Here is a 17,714-nt window from a genome sequence, read left to right on the forward strand (position 1 = left end):
ATACTTTGTGAACACTTTAATTTTTTTAATACGTTACATGCCATAAAACATTCACGTTCAAATCACAATCTCACTTGACGTAAACTTCAATATTGAGGTATTAGGCAATTCTTACGGTTAAAATAACATAAAATTTTAAGCAAAAAACACGAAAGCTTAAGATTTATCAAGAATTTAGCAAGAATCTTACAAAACGTAAAAAGTGGGCTGATTATATGAAGAGTCAGTATCAGAAGGAAAAGGAAACATAGAAGAGACATAGGAAATAGGTTAATATTTTAAGGAGAGTTCTGTTAGTACAGGTACTATAAGTACATGTAGTGTAAGGTACAGTACAATTACATCATGATATATCGGTACTTATAATTAACATCCTATTTGTTTAGTTTCAGTCTAGTAGAAATAAGCAGAGGTACGAACATGGGGAGCGTAGTAACGGTGAGGGAAGTAAGCGGCATTATAGAAAGGGTGATGACCGAAGTAGTGATGACCAGTGTAGAAGGGGTAGTGTCCAGTGTAGAAAGGGCTGTAAGCGAAGGGATGGACTGGAAGAGTGGTTTTGACGGGCTCGATCTCTGGAGCTTTGGGAGCCATAGCAGCGATTTTGTCAGCTTCTATGGCAGTCTTCTTATCCACAGAGATGTCTCCTTCGGGCATGAAACCACCAGGACCAGCAGTGTAGCGGACCTCACGCATGTCACCGTTGGCATCAATATAAGTGTATTTGCCGGTCACAGTGTCACCTTTGCGAGTTTCTTCACGAGCGTGAGCACCCTCGTCCCCAGTGCTGTACATGAAGTTTCCCTTCTCAGCATCGAAGTTCAATAACATTTCAGCCATACAGGCAGCAAAACACAGGGGAAGAACTGCGAGCTGAAACATTAAATTAATCATTGTAAATATTTGCTATTTAACAGGCATATCTCATACTATCTTTAGTGGTTTTATTAGTGTATCTTATTTTACAAAACTCTGCGATAATGTTCGTTTATTCGTCTACCAAAAGGTGAAGGAATATGGCAATCAATCTGTAAAGGTGCTGAACTTTATCAACATCATTAGAACTTTCTAGCTGTAAGAAAATTTAACTTATATGTTGTAGAATACTTCCATTTCTGGGGATTTTTACTTTTCAACTGAGAAGGTTAACTTACGAATTTCATCTTGCTTAGAAGAACTACCACTCCAATCCGATAAAGACGGCTGGTTATTGTTGAAGAAAGCTGTTTAGCTGGAAGCTAACACTTACCCTTTTTATACTCGTTGATAGAGCTCGATTCTTTTTTGGTGACAAGGACGTAGGGCGTATACAAAGGCCACATGGAAGTGCACTCTAAAGAATGAACTGAGTAAAAAGGACAGCTACTAAATAGGTCAATTTCATCTTCATTGCTTTCTAAGCCCGATTATGTTGCTCCTTTTGTTACTTCTGGCTATAGGGTGCGGTAGATTAGTGTGTATATGCTAATAAACTGACAGGTACAAAAGGTCGTCATATGAAATTTATGTTGTGATGGGGAAACGTTCAGTATATTTGTAAATTGTTCAAAAGACCCAACATATGAAGAAATGTCGAACATAATGATAGATGTTCGGAAATTTCAATATACTGGATTTCATAATTTGATATCTGACCAGCAACATTTCTTTTACTTACTTTCTGAATTTCTATTACTGTCCTATTATCAGTTACCAATCAGTTCTAAATTACTTGTAAGTGTTTAAAAAATTAACCAGTAATCGATCTCAGATTATATTGTTTAAAAAATAATATATATATATATTTACAATATTCTTTACCTTCTTATTTGAAACAATAGAATATTGTACGCTGAAATGATTACAACCAATCCCATTTCTAAAAGATAAATCACACTTACTAAGCCTTTCAATAAAATAAATTAATCACTCCTTCTAAAATGTATAGCTCAATTTTCTTTGCCACTTCTAGCAAATATCTTTTGAAATGTGTCAGAAAAGTAAAAATTTTAAAAACAAAATTGTTCATTTGTATAAAACTTTGAGATTGAAAAGGGCTTTTACAAACTAGACCCCAGTCTCACAGCGGAAGTATGCGGACTTATAACGTTAGAAAACGGTTTTTGATTCCTGAGGGGGGGGGGCAGAGCACAAATAGCCCATTGTATAGCTTTGTGTTCACTACACACAAACAAAATCAAATTTACACATTAAATATATCAGATAACAGTCTTTCTTTTCTCCAGTTTAAATCGAAACATAAAACATAATAGATTGACAGATTACTGAGAAAATGTGTAATTTTTTTTTATTTGTTCATATTAGTTTAACACATTCCCGATAATAACACATTTAGTGCGCATTTTCCGTGGTGGCAAGATGGTCAAATGCAAATTAAACTCAATAAAAAGATAGATAAGTAAAGTTTTAGACCAAAGATTAAGACAGTCAGTTACTAATTATAAATCGTTACTACTTTCTGATAGTACTGTTCTTAAAGAATAATCCTTTGCTAGCAAGCATGTCAGATTGGAATCCACATATTAGGTATTAACAGGGGTTCTAAATGTCATTTTAAGTTGTCCCAAGCTTGAGTTTAATCGGATTTTTAACAATTTTCAATACAGAACTTTCAGTAAACTTAATCCTTTTATTCGTTTCTAAATGTGTAAAGAAATGTTGTTCATTTATAATTGTTTTCGCATCAGGCATGAACACGTGCTCAATAAAGATATCTATCCTTCCACAATATTCAAAAAATAAACATGTACCTGACCTAATGAGTTATTACTTTTTAAACGAATAGTATGAGTGTTTTATTCTTTTTCTTACAAGCATTGTTTTGGATCGTAAACAAAAGGTGGTTTTATTAAGCACAAAGCTACACAATGGGTTATCTGCTCCTCGCAGGTATCGAAGCCTCATTTTTAGTGTCGTAAGTCTGCAAAGTGACCGCTGAGCCATTAGAGGTCTACAAACGAAAGGAAGCAGCAGTTTATATTTTCCTACAACTATTTATTTTGAGCTTGAACCTGCACGATGGGCTATCAGCAATGTCTCTGGAGGAATCGAATAATGAATTTTTGGGTTATGCAAGTTCTCGCTTACTGCTGAATCACGGAGTGGATGGACTAAGCGTTTAGTTTCGCTTATAAATCTATTGAGGTGTCGTATATTGGGAAACCATAAATTTTCTAAGACTATATTTGCTATAAATATTTCACTTATTTTCTTAATACAAAACGTCGGTCAAGGGAACTATGAAGCTTTTCTAGCTTTACTTGTTTTATGTGTTCTTCATTAAATGAGACTGTTGTAACATGGGAAATTCAGATGATAGTTCAAGAGTATAACAGACCTTTCTGACAATAAGAGAGGCCTTAAATTACATGGCTAGTAAATACATTTGAGGGGGAGGTATATATTGGGATGCTCTCTTTGTTCGATATATATACAATGCTGGCCAAAATCTTGAGGCCAATGAACATAAAGAAAAAATATGCATTTTGCGTTGTTAGACTCAACCACTTATTTGAGTGGGCCTGGCATGGCCTAGCGCGTAAGGCGTGCGACTCGTAATTCGAGGGTCGCGGGTTCGCGCCCGCGTCGCGCCAAACATGCTCAGGCCCTCCCAACCGTGGGGGCATTATAATGTGACGATCAATCCCACTATTCGTTGGTAAAAGAGTAGCCCAAGAGTTGGCGGTGGGTGGTAATGACTAGCTGCCTTCCCTCTAGTCTTACACTGCTAAATTAGGGACGGCTCGGTGCAGTGGGCTAACAACCTACTCACTTAAATACTTGTTGAAGAATCCGGAAGCGATTGCGGCCCTATGTTCCTAGATGGAATCTAATGGTGATAACTAAGTAACTTATTTGAGTAGAGTTTCGAAAGATGAAAATAAGAAAAGGGAAAATAAATATAAAAAAACGTTTTTAGCATTTAATAGGGAAAATGTGAACACTTTGAAATTAGCCTAAATACTAGCTGGTCTGTGTGGGAAATTCTGTAATGAAAAATAGCATCTGATAACTAGAATATTCATATAGTTCCTGTTAACATACAAACACACATGCTGGTTAGTTTTCATTTTTCGCTAAGTGGTAGCCATAGCGCTTACTAATAACATAATTTAAATAAATGTTAACATGAGACTGAAATCCACAAATAATTCTAAAATGTACAGACTAAAGACATTATACGTTTCTTTCTCAGCAAGACTCGTTGTTCTGTAAGAAGAATGCAAATAAAGGTAAACACATTTTAATAATAAGCTTAAGAATATATTACTAATAGTAAATGCACATATCGCTGTTAATAATTTAACAGAAATCATTCCGTGATATCTTATGATTACTATTTTTGTTATATACTTTTATTCGGCTGCTTTGAAAATGAAATTCTATGTTGTTACATGCTTGAACAATCTTAAAAAACGTGAAGACAAGTAATAAGCAATTCACATATAAACTTGTCGTATCTAATACCTGTATACAGATCCAGATGGAATTAATGATCTCTACCACGTTTATCTGAATAAACATTTAACTGAAATTGAGAATTATGTTTCAAGCAACGATCTCCTAGGGAAGAAATGATTTTAAAATTTGGCGGTTGCGAATTACTTTAATATTATTTTTATCGCACATTCCCTTTATTACACAAACCAATCTGCTAAAACAATATATCTTTTGGTTTGAATGTTTTTAACCTATTTGAACTAACAGTCTCAAAAGTATTGTTTCCGAATCTTTTCTAATGAATCATTTTCCTGTGGCTTCCTATGGAAGGTATAGCAACCTACTAAAAATGACATTATCTGGTTTTATGTTCACCTACAAGGATGCTTACCGTAAATGTAATGGGAATTTTTAACCTGAGTGACACTTTATGCGCACGTGTTCTCGACGGTCAAGTCAGAGACCCATAGGCTCTGTCTCTAATTTTGAACTATTAACCAGAGGAAAGGTAGCCAGCTACTGTAGCCAGTAGCCCCCAAGGAAACAAGGCTTCATTTAGGTCTTTGAACAGGTTAACAAAATTGACTAGTACTTTTGTAACGCGTCTACAGCTTAAAATGTGAAACATATTCAGCCTCACGTCTCAAACAGTGGATTATTTGATGTACAACCTGACACGCCAATTAGTAAGCTACTCCCAAGCTCTACAGAAATAATTTAGCGACCTTGACAACTCACAAGACTTAATTTTAAAATATACATTAAACAGCTCAGCTCAACAAAAGCTGAAACCAATGTGTATTTTCAGCACAATTTTCTTATTTTCAAAGAAGGTATGAGATTGGAAACCGTTGGTGCCTTGTCCCTGAATATAACCCTATTTGTACATAAATGAAAAATTACTTGTAAAAAATGTCTTATACTAAAACAGATGAAGTTATAATTCTTTAAACTTTTGTGTTATCTGTCACAGAATTTGATAAAACCTTTATAAGTAATACAACACATTATTTACTCGTAACCAAACAGCACAGCATACACTTTAGGTGGATTTGAGATGCACAGTGTCTTCAATCCCAGCACATACTGAGAATATCATCAACTATATGATAGTTATTGTTACTTTTACATGAAACATTATCAGAGTCACACCACAGATACCTTTTTCAGTTTCGGATATGTAATCAATATGTTTAACAACTAATTTGTGCTATTTATGATGGAATCGTAATAATTGCAACCTGAGCAACGTTAGATATGTTCCCAGATTCTATTGGTGACAGATGTTTTATTCGATTAAAAAAAAAACACACCTGGTAATGCCCGATCCAACCACTGTATATGCTGGACTTCTATGCAGAAAATAATATTTGTAAGAATTATATCTTTAAGTTCAATACATCTTTCGTTCTAGGAACTGCTTTTATAACACCTTTCATTTGGATTTTTGGATAAATTCTACTCGACAGGAAACTTAACTTATTATCATGTTGAGACTTTTCTACATGCTTACGTTAGTTCTGTATTATAACAGTTTTTCTTCACTACATCGTACGCTAAAATTTGGTTGGTCTCTGTTTTAAACAGTTTAGGAAATATTTTATGAAGGTTTACAGTACTTGAAAAGTAAACACGCAAATATCAAATTTGCACTTGAGCAGAAACGCGTATCCGCGAAATGTTGAACAAAATTTCCACCAATAAATGTTACAGTTTAACTCCACTCAGTAACGAGATGCAACGGCACTACGGCATTCAGTCAAGCAAATACGTCAAGAAAATATTAATTCTATTGTATTTGTTAACCTGAAACTACGTTGTACAAACATAATTTGACTTTTGGCTCTTGTTAATACTATAAATTTGTTCTATCTTTTTATATCAGATACTAATAATAATCTTTTAGGCTTTTGTTTCGCACATGCTTGACCAAGAGAAAGTTGTTAACGTATTCGGACGGCTCTCGTCTGTGTCCACATACATACGTTGTTTTTTTTTTTTTAAATTCAGGAGCGGAACTCTCCTTTCTATATTATTAGTAATGTAAACGCTCGGAAGAGAGCTTAAACGCATTTAAATGTGCTTCTAATTCAGAAAAATACAAGCAGACCTCTGAGGTTTTTAATTACACCTTATCTCAAGAAACTGGTGTTACAGTATGTAACGAACAATTATCTATACAAAAAACATATTAAACCCTGATCTGTCTAGTTCAAAAAGTGCTTCTACTGAAAAATTAAATTTAAATTTTCTCTCTTTATGAGCTTATGTATTTATTTTATTTTAATAACATCAACTACCTTCCTACAACTGGCTACAGATGATGAATATCAACTCTAGATATTTGAAGTAAATAGGGAGAAAAGGATCAGATAAAGCTACCCTGGACACAGGTGAAGGATTTAACTGACGGAGGAGATATGATAAAGGGAGCTAGGAGAGATGCAGTTTATGTGATGCATGTTAAGGCTAATGACCTAGGGAAAGGTAGGTCAGAGAAGCTAATTTATAAGTACAGGAGGTTTATAAAGGCATTTAAAATAAAAGGCAATAACTTCGTTTTTGCAGGGATACTACCCAGAATTAACTGTGGATATGAAGTTATAAGTAGACTTTGATTAGTATATAAGGATAAGTGGTTTAGCTGGTTGGACTTGTGGAATCAGTTCAGTGGAAAAAGGGAGCTTTTTGTAATTGATTTACATTTAACTCGGGTAGAGATTGACTTATTTGCTAGTGCTATTAACTCGATTGTATGAAAAGTTTAAACTATGACTAGAGAGTGGTGAAGGCCAGGAAACTCTAAATGCAAAAAGAAAAAGAGGCTTGTTTGTTTGTTTGTTTTTTGAAATTCGCACAAAGCTACTCGAGAGCTATCTGTGCTATCCGTCCCTAATTTAGCAGTGTAAGACTAGAGGGAAGGCAGCTAGTCATCACCACTCACCGCCAACTCTTGGGCTACTCTTTTACCAACGAATAGTGGGATTGACCGTAACATTATAACGCCCCCACGGCTGGGAGGGCGAGCATGTATGGCGCGACAGGGATGCGAACCCGCGACCCTTAGATTACGAGTCGCACGCCTTAATACGCTTGGCCATGCCAGGCCAGAAAAAGAGGCAGCGGAAAGTTTAGCATAGGAATTTAATATGGAAGTGATTATAAGGATAGGCATTATTGTTACTATTGTAATGCTAGAAGTACAAGAAACGAAATAGATGACTTTAGTGTATTAGAAGGAATGGAGAATATTGATATGATAAGAATAATTTAAACATGATTAAACGTAGATCATTTTGATGTTAGAAGTTTTTTTTAAATATAAACGGTTTCAGGCTATTTAATAAGGGTATAATATGAAAGAGAGGATGGTGAGAGTGGCTTTATGTGTAAAATGTGAGTTATATCTTGTTGAAGCTGAAGATGTCAAAGATAATATCAAACAGTTTGAATTTATTTGGGTTTCTATTAGAGAAAATAAAGGAAAAGGCTTTTAGTGTTAATTTATTACAGACCATTAAACGATACTGATGAAATTAGTGGAACACTTTTGAATGATATTAAGATTTCAGCTGTTAATGAGGTCAAAATTGTGTGTGATTTTAATTTCAGGCATATATGTTGGGAAATGCTAAAGTCAAACTACGAAGAAGAAATGTTTTTAAGAAACTGTTCACAATTACTTTCTTCACCAATTAGTTAAGGAATCTACTAGAAACAATGTTATTTTAGATATATTGTTAACTTCAAATACCAAAATAGTTGAGGGGTGGAAATTGGGAAACATCTAGGTGCAAGTGAGCATCTCTACTTGATTTGATGTATTGCTGCATATGGAGATAAAGAATGATGATATTTTGGTTTCAAACCTCAAGAAAGCAAATTTTGAGAAAATGCTACATAATAGGCTATCCGTCCTCTGCCCACTAGGGGTATCAAAACCGAATTTTTAGCGTTGTAAGTTTGCAGACATACCGCTGTGATAGTGAAGGATAGTTACAAATGAAAACTAGATTGACTCAGAAAAGGTTTAAAAGATAAAACTAAAGAAAAGCATAATATTTTTTTTTATAAATTATATTGACAGGTATAACAGGAGATTCAGAAGACTATAGAAAATCAATAAATTTCATAAAACAGGAAATTAGGACATTGAATAGAATGTATGAGAAAAGGTTGGCTGAAAATGTGAAAACATTAACAGTTAAGATTTCTTTAAAAACATTAATGGTAAAAAAAATTAAAATAAGGTAGGACTCTGGAAGGGTGATAAAGGAAGGTTAGTATCTGATGATTATGAAATGGCTGGGTTATTAAATTTTGCTTTTTCCTCGGTTTTTATTAAGGAAGATTTAAACAGTATTCCACGTCTTTAACAGTTGATAAATTGAAACGAGATCAAACAAGATGACTACATTAATTTTGAGCTGTGTAACAAAAAATTTAACAGTTTAAAAAAAACGATAAGGTTCCTTAGCCAGATAATATTTCCCCAAGACTTCTGAAAAAGGTTAAAAATTGGATATGTTATCCACTTACTACTATTATTTTGTCAGCCCTTGAATTGTGGGCAGGTACCAGAAGATTGGAAGTTAGCTAGTGTAACTCCTCTTTTCATGTGAGGTGATAAAGATTGCCCCTGTAATTATAGACCCGTTGGTCTTGCATCACTTGTGGAAAAAGTTTTTAAAAGTCTGTTAAAAATACTTTGAAAAGTTATTTAACAGATTTTAGAATTTTATTGAATAGCTAACACGGTTTCACTACAGGAAAAAGTTTGCCATACAAATCTTTTGACATGCTTGAAAATGTTACTACATACGTAGATGAGGGTAAGGGTGTATACATGGTGTATCTGGATTAAAAAAAAAAAACATTTAACAAGGTTTGTAAAAAACTTATCTCTGTCGGTGTGGGAGATAAGTTAACAAATTTGATTGAAGAGTAGCTTGATAAAAGAAGGCAGAGGGTTGTTACAAATAGAGTTTAGTCAAAATGGATTAACGTCAGAAGAGAGGTACCTTAGAACTCAGTCTTAGGATCTTTGCTCTTTTTAATTTACATTAATAGCATAGATGAAAGAATAGTCAATAATTACTTAAATCTGCAGATGATATTAAGGCCTTGAGTGTTCTAGCTATTAAAAGGATGCTTCTGATCTACAAAAGGATTTAGATAATTTAGTGAGTTGGGCAAATAAATGGCAGGCGGGTTGTAATTATAATAAATGTAAGGCATTACATGTGGGTTATCATAATTTGAATTATAAGTATAATTTGTATTGGAATAATATTAACAGTGTTATGAAGGAAAGGGATCTTAATGTAATAGTCGATCAGTCTCTAAAGCCATCCAAGAAGTGTGATGTTTCTAGTAGTAGGTTGAATAGGATTTGAAGTTCTATCTACAGAACTATCGAGTGCAAGTCTAGGGAGGTTATAAGTTCATTGTACAGGTCACTGGCTAGACCACGTTTGGAATATTGTGTTCTGTTTTGGACTCCTTGCGTTAGGAAAGACATTGAATTGCTAGAAAAGGCTCAGAGATCACTAGAATTGTGACTGGGATGGAGGAATTTTCATACAAGGAGAGACTGAAATCTCTCAAATTGAGGTGTTTAAGATTGTAAAGAGAATTGACTGTATTGGTGCATCATCTTTTGTCATATATATTTAGTAGTGAGAATAATAGGTCTGGGGAACACAATATAAAATTTGACAAAGTAGGAGTGATTTTCAACTTAAACAGTTTAATTTTTCTAACAAGGTGGCTGCCCTTTGGAATGAGTTGCCTTCAGGTATTGTGGAGGTAGTAAATTTAAGTGAGTTTAAGAAAAAAGTTTGATAAGTGTATGAATCATAACAACTGGCTCTAAGGTTTATTTTTAATTATTTTAATTTAATTTAGAGGATGGAACAGCCGAGATGCACTAATAGGTCCCATATTCTCTCAAAACGTTATGTTATTTACTGAGATTGAGCACTTATATCTGCATTTTTCTCACTTGAAGCTTCCAAACTTGTATACATATTAAATCTAACATATTGTGTATTCCTGTTTCTGTGTTGGTTGTACATATTCATACATTTCTCTCAGCAGAAAATATTTCTATTCATATACTGTAGTTTGTTATGTATCGTGCTTTATTATACAATTAGGCTAAACACTGTGATAAGTAAATGGCGCTGAGTTAAAAACATTTTGGAAGACGCACAGCTATACTTTCATCTAGCATCGTCTGGTTATCATATGTGGCTATATAATGTTTAAAACCGAATTCGTATTGTTTAGAAACCTAGTACATAAGAGTAAATACTGCAGTTAACGACATTTACTCAGGGAATTATTGTGTATTGCCAAACAGGCTTTTTTCTTATAGGCAGCTTGACGTATTCTACCACGCGCAAGGTCTCATAGGTTAATTTACTTTAATTCTGCCTAAAATAATTTTAAGTGTCGTAGCTGTTGAGGATTCCTCTTGTTTTCTATTTGACATGTACTAACTATGAAAAAAATAGATTGTGATTTTTATTGTTGCTTATTTTTATACAGCAAAGAAATGTACACAATACTTAAGGCACAATACTATACAAGTTATTTTTGTGAATAAATCTTTTCTTTCTTGAAAACAGTAGCGTATACAGTTAAATGTGAAAGTTCTCTCCAGTAAATACACTATCTCAAAAATCACAATTTTTGTGAGCTTGCAGCTCTGAAATATATCGCCCTCTTTAGGTAAAGATCATAAACTCATAAATATGAAGTACATTATACTTAATTATTTAATTATCTTTAATTAAAATATTTTTTACTTTAAAATACTTAATTATTGAGTTTTATATTATTAATGTGCTGCTCTAAGATTGAAATCAACTGTAAAGTTAGTCAGTAAAATAATAAAAATGAAAAACCCGGAGAAGTCAAATCTCGTTAGTTTCGAAGAGTTTTGGCCTGGCATGGCCAAGCGTGTAAGGCGTGCGACTCATAATCCGAGGGTCGCGGGTTCGCGCCCGCGTCGCGCTAAACATGCTCGCCCTCTCAGCCGTGGGGGTGTATAAGTGACGGTCAATCCCACTATTCGTTGGTAAAAGAGTAGCCCAAGAGTTGGCGGTGGGTGGTGATGACTAGCTGCCTTCCCTCTAGTCTTACACTGCTAAATTAGGGACGGCTAGCACAGATAGCCCTCGAGTAGCTTTGGGCGAAATTTCAAAACAAACAAACAAATTCGAAGAGTTTTAAACCTATGTTTAAACATCTATTTAGGGGATATATATAAACGTTTTGAATAAAAAAAAACACAATTAAGTATAAGCATCTACAACTCCTAGTGAGTCAGGAGTAAATGTATGAAGTTACAAAGCTAACATTTTAGTTTCGATTCCCTGTATAGGAAAAGGCACGAATATCATGTAGCTTCATGCTAAAAACAAACAAATAAGCATCTAACCTTCGTTGAATGTTGAAATTCCACTAAATTCTGTATATCAATTCACCTAAAAGCGAAAAGATCTTCAAAAACTCGTAAAGAAGCCAAATCTTACCAGCTGAGAATTCAAATGTTACAAATAATGATGTCACTAGGAATGCGATATTTCTCACATTAATACCAAATAGTTTAATTATTTAACAAATGATGGCGCTAAAACCAAGCAAGTTCTTGGTATGTTTCCACTTTGTTTTTTTCTAAGTTTAACTTGTACCATTTATTTCTAAATGCAAATAAAAATTCAAACTTGTTTTCCAAAAAGAAAATTTATAACTTTCAGGTAAATAATAACAAAAATACAACAGTAATAACATAACTACAAAAGTCATTCTTTCATTTCTTGATAAGTTACACTTTGTGACAAACTTTGTTCCTGGATAGTATGTGTTATTTCTTAATTGCTTATGCTGTAAAAGTACAGAAAATGGACATTATTCCCTTCAAACTTTGCTTTTATGACTTGGATAATTAAATTTAGAAATTAACCTATTTTATTTGTAAAAACAGGCAAATTTGCACATTTTCATTCACATAAGGCCTGAATAAAACAACATATGAATCAAGATTTACATGTGTTTATATTAAAGTTATACTAAAATGTTTAGAAGTAAGTAATTTTTCGAGATTTGCGACTGTAATGTAAATCACTTTCACATATCAGTCCCCAAATATGGTCTTTAATCATGTTTTCGTTATACGCTCCTTGATAGCTGTGTTCAAAGTCCGGTATATCTTGGGGGAAGCGCTCGCCTTGCTGCTCTGAGTATGCTCCCGTGTTTTCCTTGAATATATTCTAGATGAGGGTCAAGGATATGGACTTTTAATGATATCCTGCAGCCCATTTTACTATAGTTCCTTACCAGAGCTTCAACCAGTTTCACATAATTTTTGGCCTTGTGATTGCCCAAGTAGCCCCGAACCACTGCAACAAAGCTGCCCCAAGTTTTTTTTCCTTCATACTGAGCTTCTTGGGGAATTCTGTGCACTCCAGAATCTTCTTTGTTTCTAGTCCAACGAAGACACCAACTTTGACCTTTGTCTCAAACAGCTTAGGGAAGAAGTCTCGAAGGTACTTGAAGGCTGCAGACTCCTTATAAGGAGCTGTGAGTGACAAATTGTTTCATGAGACCCAACTGTATGTACAATGGTGGAAACAACATCTTCTGGAGGTCTATTAGTGGCTCACACTTGACATTGTGTTTCCTCACAGAGAACTCGGTCCGTTGTGGCCAGTGTTTCCTGTTGTAGTGCGCTGCGGTGTCCCTGCTGTCCCAAAGGCAAAGATAACAGGGAAAGGTGGTGAAGCCTCCTTGGAGACCCATTATGGATGCCACCATTTTGAAGCCTCCGATAACCTCCCAGCCATATTCATCATACTTCAAGACTTCTAGCAAGGTCTTGACGCTGTTGTATTTCTCTTTGAGGTGCACCAAGTGATCCAGGGGAAGAGACGGATACTTATTTCCGTTATGGAGCAACACAACTTTGAGGCTTTTACAACATTCTAGAAAGTTCTTGAAAATTCTTGTAAGTTCGAGAAAATTCTCTATCAGCTACTCAGCACTGAATCTATCTGAAATGTTCTGGAAAATGGGTAAAGTTGAAAATTTCATTACCTAGGTCACAAAAGCAAAGTTTGAGGAGAAAAATAGATTTTTCCCATTTACTTTAGACATAAACAATTGGGAAATAACACTTTCTGACCAGGAACAAGAAAAAATAAAAATTTTGTTGCATAATGTTATCACATACTGATTCGAAAAAACGTTTTGTGAACTGCATTGACTAGCGGCCAGTGTTCTTAACAGATTAAGAGATATAATTATCCGTTACAAGACAACTTTTGTAGGAAACCATTATTTAACAAAAATTTCTGAAAACAAAACCCAGTCAACTTTTGTCGTATTATAGACAATTATTTATTTATTGAATGATTAAGCACAAAAATTCTGCATACTTGTATGTGCTTTGAATGGTCCACAAAATACTGAAAATGTGGTATAATCGATAAATAAAGAAGGAAAAATAAAAGCATTTGCCCCCTAGATTAATAAAACTTCTTTAGAAGAAATGATAAAATTCTTTGGTAATTACTAAATACTTTTACAGCGCAGATAGCCCTCGTGTAGCTTTGCGCGAAATTCAAACCAAACCAAAATACTTTTACTGGGTCAAATATAATGCATCTTTCCGAAGAAAAGATGTATTTCGTTATATTTTTTATGAGATTTCTTTTACCTGACATTGCCGCTGTGAAGACCTCGTAAGTTTATAAATTTTCGTTTCCTTAAAACTGATTGGCTATTCACGAGTACCTTTCAACATAGAAAGGTAAAATTTATTTTGTCAACTTCTAACAAGCTTTTCTTTTGTAATATGTTGATATTAAGATGTTTTATAAATAATTATAGTTCTTAATATAATCATTTTTATGCTTTTTATGCAAAAAAAAAGAAATCAACGTATCATGCACTATCCGTCTTATTTCTCAAAGACAAATTATTGCATAAAGAAGCTGAATTTATCAAAAGAACTGTTCCAACCTGAAGACAAATAGACGAAGAAATTATCTTAAATAGTAATCATTCTTTGGTAGATTGTTTAGACAGAATATTCATAATGAGTACAATGGAACGAAAGGCAACTGTCTGGTTGTGTTTTTCCAAGAACAGACAGTTGAAGAACTTTCCCGTGCACTCATTAATAATCATTCAACCGTGGCTTACCATTCCTAACAAGAAAGAGAGAAGGGGATTGATATGAATATACACGTATGGTATATCTGTGTGTATGCGTATGTGCGTTTACCTCAACAGTTATTTTTCTTTCACTACAACTAAAAATTTTACTAACCAAATGGGATGTTCATTAATACTTTTGTCCTGTTACATCCAAGCGAAGGACACAGATTATTCCCTTACCAAGTCTCAGCCCCACGAGAGAGAGCATTATGAAAGTATGTTCGTAATTATTGGCATATCCAGAGGATTAGCATTAAAATTATAGATCCCGGCATGGCCAGGTGATTGAGGCACTCAACGCGTAATCCGAGGGTCGCGGGTTCGAATCCTTGTCGCATCTAACAAACATGCTCGCCCTTTCAGCCGTGGGGGCGTTATAATGTGCGGTCAACCCCACTATTCGTTGGTAAAAGAGTAGCCCAAGAGTTGGCGGTGGGTGGTGATGACTAGCTGCCTTCCCTCTAGTCTTACACTGCTAAATTAGGGACGGGTAGCGCAGATAGTCCTCGTTTTACTTTGCACGAAATTCAAACAAACCCACTTAAAATTATATTTAAATTTATAAGTGTAATTAATAGTAGCTTACTGATAACTAAGTGTAGCGTTTGCTTTGGTTACATTGTCTGGAGGTCAGTCCTCTTTTTGTCAATAAATAACTATGTTTTGATCCTAACTTTGACGAAAAAATTCATATTTCAATTCTTTTCGCACGGTAGAGATCCACCTTTCGATTTTTGTCTTGCAATAAAGCTGTACTTCAATCGTTGTTTCGACGATAAAGAGCCAAAAGTTGATCCTTACTTTGATGCCTTCGTTGTAAACTTCTGGTTTTAACTCTAACTTTCATAGTGGAATGTTTACTTTTAATTCTGAACAAAGCAATAAAAGTACTCCTCCATTAATCATTTCTTGAAGAAATAGACATATGTGTGTGCAACATATACTTCGTATGTTTCTATACTTCAACACACAAAAATCATATTCCACAATTCACAAGTAAATCCACTGAAAAAAACTGTTGAAACGCCGTAGATATCAAACGAATAATTAATAATTAATCAGTGAGAAACAACAATAAATTCTCAAGTGTGTGCACAGCAGGCAGAAACTGCCAGAGAAAGGCTATTAATCCAATGTGTTTCTATCATCTGTTTCCATAAGAATCTTACTGTTGGTAACGAACAGTCATTACGATTTTCTTATTACTTTTTTCTTCTTTTCAACAAACCTGTTATTCTGTACTAAACTCAAAATCTTACAAGAAAGATATCGAACTTAAGAAATCCTGCGGGTGATGTTCAGTACTAAATAAAATGAATAACCTAGGTTAAGGTTTGGTTTCTTTTGAATTTGGCGCAAAGCTTCCCGAAAGGTATCCACGCTAGCCGTCCATAATTTAGAGAAAAGGCAGCTAGTTAACACCACCTATCGTCAACTTTCGAGCTACTCTTTTACTAATGAATAGTAGCGCTTAATATTACATTACAGCGCTTCCACAGCTGAAAAGGCAAGCATGTTCGACGACGGAACTTCGAACCCGCAGATTGCGAGTAGAGTACAATAACTACTAGGCCATCAGGTTGAAGACATTTAGAAAATAGAAGTGAAACGGTTATTGGTTTTTGATTTTTTATGTTGTCACTAACAGAGTGTATGGAATAGGCGTTACTTGTGTTTGCACAATCTTATTCAATAATACGTTCTGAGTGTTCTTTATATTGTGTGATTAATACGGTCTGAGTGTTCTTTATATTGTGTGATTTATTTATGATATATATTTTTTATTTTATTTTAGATTTTGAAGTGCACACAGACTGATCAAAACAAGTAGGGGATAAATGAAGTTTTCCATACCATAGTTTTGACACGTTGCAACTACTGGCACCACAATACCATCCCAAATGAGTTTAATTTTATGCAAAAACTAAGTCGGATGAAGAGTCATATGATCTGATATACAACTGTGTATTGTTGAAATATCTGTCAACATATATTTATAATATATCACAAACTTTGCAGACCAATAAATGGAGAGTAATTCAAGTCATGTCTCACAAAGGCATGCTTAAGATGCGTAAATCAAAAAGATACTGGAATAATATAACCCATTTCTGTGTGAGACCTACTTCTAGTTACATCACCAATACTGCTTGGAAATGAATACACCATTGTCAAGTGTCTCTTCGGAGCGTCCAAGATGTCCGATCAGGTTTAAATCTGGTGAGGTGAGTGTGCTGGATACTATATTCGCTCGATACTTTCTTCCTATAGTAAGTTTCAAAGTACTTGCATAAGTGTCTGGCGATCGCCCATCAGTCACTGCCATGGTTAGTAGCTTATATGATTTCTTAAGTCTAATGATTGGTTTGTAGTTGTACAGGCTCCTAACCATGGCAACGCAGATTCTAATTAAATAAGTGTCGCCTGTATGGCTTGGTGACTAGGGCGTTCGGCTCCAAATTTTTGGGCTGCAGGTTCGAATTTTACCACCTAACCTGTTCGACCTTTCAATATTGGGGCGTCATAAAGTTATTGTCAATCCCACTATTCGTTGGTAAAGAGTAGCTCAAAAATTGGCATTAGGTGGTGTTGACTAGTTACCTTCCCTCTCAACTATAACTTCTGAACTATGAACAACCAACGCGGGTTATCATCGAGTTAGGTTTATGCAAAATTCAGTAAAAGTACAATGATAGCTCTCGTTATCAGGCAGTAAAAGAAAGATTTAATTAATTACAATTGTATGTTGTAGCACACTAATGACTGAAAGACTGTATACCGTTTGGCATTCGTGGTGCCATATCGCAACAAATTAAGCCAGTGTTTCCTCTGTGAAGTTGGATTCGACTAACTTACATATTGTTTATACCTCTAAATAATTTTGTGTGTGTGTGGTATTTGGTTAGAGGAATGATATAACTTGCTATCTGGCATAATGAAAAACCTGGTTAAGGCTACTTTTGACATGTTATACTATAGATGTTCAATCAACTGTTTATCTGGTTGCACTGTTCAAAGACCAGTCACGCTGCGGTTGTTTTTGACAA

The 17,714-nt window shown here is 34.6% G+C and overlaps 1 protein-coding gene across 1 annotated transcript; it reads right to left on the bottom strand.

Annotated features, from left to right (window-relative positions):
* On the bottom strand, nt 1-1,311 carry LOC143223060 (adult-specific rigid cuticular protein 11.9-like). Its single transcript, XM_076450463.1, has 2 exons — nt 1,155-1,311; nt 1-873 (listed from the first exon to the last, which is right to left on the bottom strand). Exons 1-2 carry the CDS (start codon nt 1,161-1,163, stop codon nt 394-396), a joined length of 489 nt encoding a protein of 162 aa, XP_076306578.1. The 5' UTR covers nt 1,164-1,311; the 3' UTR covers nt 1-393.
* Nucleotides 1,312-17,714: the final 16,403 nt, after the last annotated feature.

Source organism: Tachypleus tridentatus, chromosome 8 (genome assembly GCF_004210375.1).
Source record: "Tachypleus tridentatus isolate NWPU-2018 chromosome 8, ASM421037v1, whole genome shotgun sequence".
Lineage (NCBI taxonomy): Eukaryota > Metazoa > Arthropoda > Merostomata > Xiphosura > Limulidae > Tachypleus > Tachypleus tridentatus.